Source organism: Sinocyclocheilus anshuiensis, unplaced genomic scaffold, assembly GCF_001515605.1.
Source record: "Sinocyclocheilus anshuiensis isolate Anshui unplaced genomic scaffold, SAMN03320099.WGS_v1.1 scaffold371, whole genome shotgun sequence".
NCBI classification, from domain to species: Eukaryota; Metazoa; Chordata; class Actinopteri; order Cypriniformes; family Cyprinidae; genus Sinocyclocheilus; species Sinocyclocheilus anshuiensis.
Window position 1 is genome coordinate 1,283,283 of NW_015549597.1, and position 4,742 is coordinate 1,288,024.

Sequence of the window (4,742 nt, forward strand, 5' to 3'; positions counted from 1 at the left end):
TGGTCTTTGCAACTTTACAGATCTTCTTTATGCACCAAGAGCTTGTAACACTCCAAAGAGAAAGGAAAAATTGAAATCGCATCATATGACCCCTTTAATACTGATTTTTAGGCTTTTATTCTCTAATCATGAAAAGTGCCACCAAATTAACACATATCTGCTGAACAAAAAATGTTTACAGTGCTCAATAATAATGCATTTATTCTTTGAAAGAAATGATAGTTTGATTTACAATTTCAGTTTGATTTTCAGAGAAAAAAAACTACAGAAAGATGTAGAGTGTTAATATATTGCACTTACTGTAGCTGTTGAGTGAAGCTAGAGGCCCTTCAGCTGTGTTTGTGCAGATAGACAGACTAAGTGTGCATTAATGACATAATAATGACTTGCATTATAGTCACAGCATGTGGGTCCAGGCTAGTAACAGTAAGTGTTTAAATACAAATTACGTGGTTGTCTGAAGCTATGGCTAAAGTATAGGGTGTTCCTTTTTCCCTACAAAACCACATGCACATATTTACACAAACAATTACTTAAAACATCGTAGCATGAAATTATTAGGACACTTTAACTATCTGTTGTCTCTTCAGGACTGTGGAAAGTGCTACATGTGTCCTGTTTGTGAGACCGTCTGCAAGCCAGGTAAGAAACACTCTACAACAATTTCATACATGCTATTTTAGTTGTTTAGATTGTGGATCATTTCAAAGTCTGATTATTTGATGATTTTACACTTTTTTTTTTTTTCCTAAAAGGTGGCTTTGTTGACTCTGTTTCTGGATCCATCTATAAGTAAGATAATATTCTCCTGCAAATAAACCTGCAATATTAATTGTTGTTACTAGCATTGTCATATAATGATATATCCCCTCTTCTCTTCTTTTTCAGGACTGTCGCAGACGTCTTTAATGACGACGACGATGACGACGACAACTAAACCAATTCGTCACCAGCATGTGGCCAAAAGAGGAACGTGCAATTGGGCGTTGCGTTTCACAGATTTCAGGATTTACATTGTAGCGTTATGTTCATTGTCATTAAGTTATTTTTCTCTTTTTAATGTTACCACATCACACGCTACAGTCTGGTCAATACATATACGTGGAACTTAAATAATTTCATTAGGCTACCTTAAATTAAATGTATTTAACTGAACAACATTTCCCTTTTAAACAGTCTTGTTATTAACATAAGTTATGATATGAAATGTAATTGCAAACCTAACCGTGTTGTTTTGAGACTACTTATGGAATAAAACGAGGGAATGTTTTATTTATGTGTGTAAGTAATAATACTTTCAAAAACATACATTATATCAGTGTAGGCAGAGTATAATTGTCTGTGAGGGATGTCCTTACTGTCTCTGTTGAATAGGTTGTAATGTTTTTCATTTTGCTGTCAATTTTTCCGCTGACGAAACATGATTTCCAAACATGATTTGTGATATGAAATATGGCCTTAAAGGGATGTTCATCCAAAAAACTAAACTGTGTCATCGTTTACTCACCATCATGTTGTTTCAAAGTCATATGATTTTCTTTCTTCAGCAGAAAACAAAGGGAAAAGGTCTGAACTAGCAGGAGCCGGCCTTTAGATATTTGATGTCCAATAGTAAAAATGGGCTAATAAGAACATAACTAGCACATTAAATATTCATACTACATAATATATTATTAGGCTCTCTGCATGTATCATGATTGGTCAATACTCAATAATGCTAAACTGTTTTCTCACAAATGTGAGCAGCTCATTGCCATTCTCTATCCTGCAACTTTAGACAATTAGCAAACATAGTAAAGTGGCCTTGGAAGGATAACTTAATTATTTAGCATCCATTTGATAAAAAAGTTGAACAGGTAAAAGACACAAAGCTGGGAGGATGAATGTAAAAAAGAGACTAAATATGTTAATATGTATATGCTAATTAGTCCATAGAAATCTATTTTAGACTCAGGTAAAGAACTATAACTATATTATCGACTTTTAATCGACGTTTAAAAGTCTTTATCGACTTTTATATTCAAATTAGAATGATTATTAATTTTTTTAGTTATAGTTATTGTTATAGTTATTGTCTTTGACATGGCCAAGCCTTTAGTCGTTGTCCTTGGCGTACATTGGCTTTAACATTTATTCTTTGAGTACTGTAATACAGGGTTCATCAGACTCGGTCCTGGAGGACATGTGTGTTGATTAGGCAAGTAGGAGCTAAACTCTGCAGTTGGTTGCAGTTTGGTGACCCCTGCTATAATAATAAAAAAATGCTTTCTACAATGTAATATTTTTAGCAGAAGCTCTACTATAATCTAGATGTAATAAAGTATTTGAATTCAAATCAGTATTTATTTTGGTGGACAAACAGACTGTGCAGCTTAACTGACAGAGGGCGCGAGCATACCAGCGTTCTCTGCGAACTTTTATTCTGGAATTTATGACGAACCAGGAAGTGGAGCCAAAAAGGTTCTTTCCGGTTCAGGATAATAAGAGGTAAACAGCAACGTCTGCGCTTATTCCCGCACGTTCAAACCTGCTATTAATCTATGATATAACAAATTGCGTTTGATTTATGTGTAGCTTCCGGCTTATTGTTGTAACGTTAATGTGTGATATCTGTTGTGGATTGTCTCTCGCTAGTTCACTAAGCAATTATCCAACATGGGCCAACGTGTAGTTATGTGAAACTGTGCAAAATCTGTTCACCAATACCGTAAAAACAGTTCATTTTGTTCTGTAAAGGACAAGCATGACTCGACACGGGAAAAACTGCACAGCAGGAGCCGTTTACACTTATCACGAGAAGAAGAAAGACACCGGTAATGTATCCCTGCTGGTCTTATGTATTTATGTGTGTCATGAAATGATTGAAATGTAATTACAATATCAAATTGTGCATCTCACTTCATATTTCCAGCTGCTTCTGGTTACGGGACACAAAGTGTGCGTTTGGGGAAGGATGCGATCAAAGATTTTGACTGCTGCTGTCTCTCCTTACAGCCCTGCAGGGACCCCGTCGTAACGTACGAGCCACATTTGCACTCATAGAAATGTTTCAATGCTGAAATTGTCTGCATGAGGTTATTTAACGCAGTCTTAAGTGGTTATACTGAGTGTTACTGGACCATTTGCGTGTCAGCTGCTTGGAGACTGGGATTAATGTGTGTTTGTTTATATTTGCTTACTGCAGTAAAGATGGATACTTGTATGAAAAAGAAGCCATCCTGCAATACATCCTTCACCAGAAAACAGAAATTGCCAAGAAAATGAAGGTTTGAGCACTTTTTACTAATGTATTTTGCTCTGAATGTGAATGCCCTTCACTGTTTGTCTAACAAACACACACATATTTTTAAACTCAGGCATATGAGAAGCAGAAACAGGCTCTAAAGAGTGAAGGCCAGCTGGAGTCCAAGTCTGAGGAGCGAGAGAGAGCTGAGAAGTTCAAACAGAGAGAGAACAACATTGTCTCCAAGCCAATCAACCCCTTTACCTCAGGTATGAAAACCAGACAAGGCGGTTTAAACTTAAGTACAACACAATGAGATTCCTGCTCGATTATGTGTGTATATACCTCATGTTTCTGTAGAGAAGTCTAAGGATGAAGGAAGCCAGAAGGGCTCAAGCAGCTCCACCAGTTCTGACACAGGAGCGTCCAGTTCCTCTTCAGCTCTGCCCAGCTTCTGGATCCCCAGCCTCACACCAGAGGCCAAGCCCACCTTGCTTAAAAAACCCGTAGGTCTCTAGATCTGTCACTTTCCCCTCTTTGCCAGCCACGTGTCCCTAACCTTGGGTCTTCAGTAGTCAGATGTCCTTCATGGAAGAGCATTACACAAGAGATTGTGCTTACCCTGAAATCAGTTTGCATGCCAAGTGTTCTTTTGATCGGTCATGATGCCCTTGATTGGTTTGTTTGTCTTTCTCTCCTCCTGGTTTGGTCAGTTCTCCACTCTGTGTGTTCAGTAGCTTCTTGTGTCATGATTGTCCTCTTTTAAAGGATCTCACCCTGTATGGGGCACTCAATTTAAGAAATACACCTCACAGATATATTAACTCTTTTGACATCATCTATTATCATTAACTGTTTTTCCTTCTCTCCTGCTTTTTCAGTCAAAGACAGTGTTGTGCCCCATGTCAGGATGTCCTTTGAAGATGAGTGATTTGATTTCAGTGCGCTTCACTCCGCTGGACCCCAGTCTGGACAGAGTGGCCCTCCTCACACGCCAAGTAAGAAGCCTTAATTTTTGAGCTTTATGTATATATGTATTTATTTATGAGCTGCATCTCTCTTTCCATTTAATACTGTATACAATACCTTTCAAAAATTTGGGGTTGGTAAGATTAGAAAACGGTAATAAGAATGGAAAACCGAAACCATTGTGAAATAATATTACAATTTTAAATGTTTTCTATTCTAATATTAACATATTAAAATGTAATTTATTCCTCATAGTAGGGCTGCACGATAAATCGCATGCGATATTTAATGCGCATCTTGTCAGTAAAGCCGGTTCTGTAATCAGCGGTAAATCTCCATCACCTGTGTGCTTTCACATTGAGCAGCATTAACTACACAGAGCCGTTGTTCACTGACGAGTTGCGCAAAACCACGTTCATATTCGCACGATTTTTTGCGCAGCTCATCAGTGAACAACGGCTCTGTGTAGTTAATGCTGCTCAATGTGAAAGCACACAGGTGATGGAGATTTACCGCTGATTACAGAACCGGCTTTACTGACAAGATGCGC

General features: G+C 37.7%; 2 protein-coding genes across 3 annotated transcripts in view; both read left to right on the forward strand.

Moving 5' to 3' along the window:
• Positions 1–1,509, forward strand: part of LOC107658494 (acidic repeat-containing protein-like) — a 5,741-nt gene extending 4,232 nt beyond the window's left edge. Inside the window, exons 4-6 of the mRNA XM_016447074.1 lie at positions 591–642; positions 756–792; positions 889–1,509. Of these exons, the coding sequence (XP_016302560.1) occupies positions 591–642; positions 756–792; positions 889–937 (138 nt within the window). The 3' untranslated portion in view covers positions 938–1,509. The remainder of the gene's footprint in view (positions 1–590; positions 643–755; positions 793–888) is intronic.
• Positions 1,510–2,393: 884 nt separating this feature from the next.
• LOC107658495 (nitric oxide synthase-interacting protein-like) overlaps positions 2,394–4,742 on the forward strand; it is a 6,628-nt gene continuing 4,279 nt past the window's right edge. Inside the window, exons 1-7 of one of the 2 annotated variants that reach the window (XM_016447075.1) lie at positions 2,394–2,487; positions 2,737–2,813; positions 2,912–3,017; positions 3,185–3,266; positions 3,357–3,492; positions 3,584–3,729; positions 4,105–4,221. In XM_016447075.1, the coding sequence (XP_016302561.1) occupies positions 2,432–2,487; positions 2,737–2,813; positions 2,912–3,017; positions 3,185–3,266; positions 3,357–3,492; positions 3,584–3,729; positions 4,105–4,221 (720 nt within the window). In that variant the 5' untranslated portion in view covers positions 2,394–2,431. The remainder of the gene's footprint in view (positions 2,488–2,736; positions 2,814–2,911; positions 3,018–3,184; positions 3,267–3,356; positions 3,493–3,583; positions 3,730–4,104; positions 4,222–4,742) is intronic. The other variant, XM_016447076.1, reaches the window with a different exon arrangement.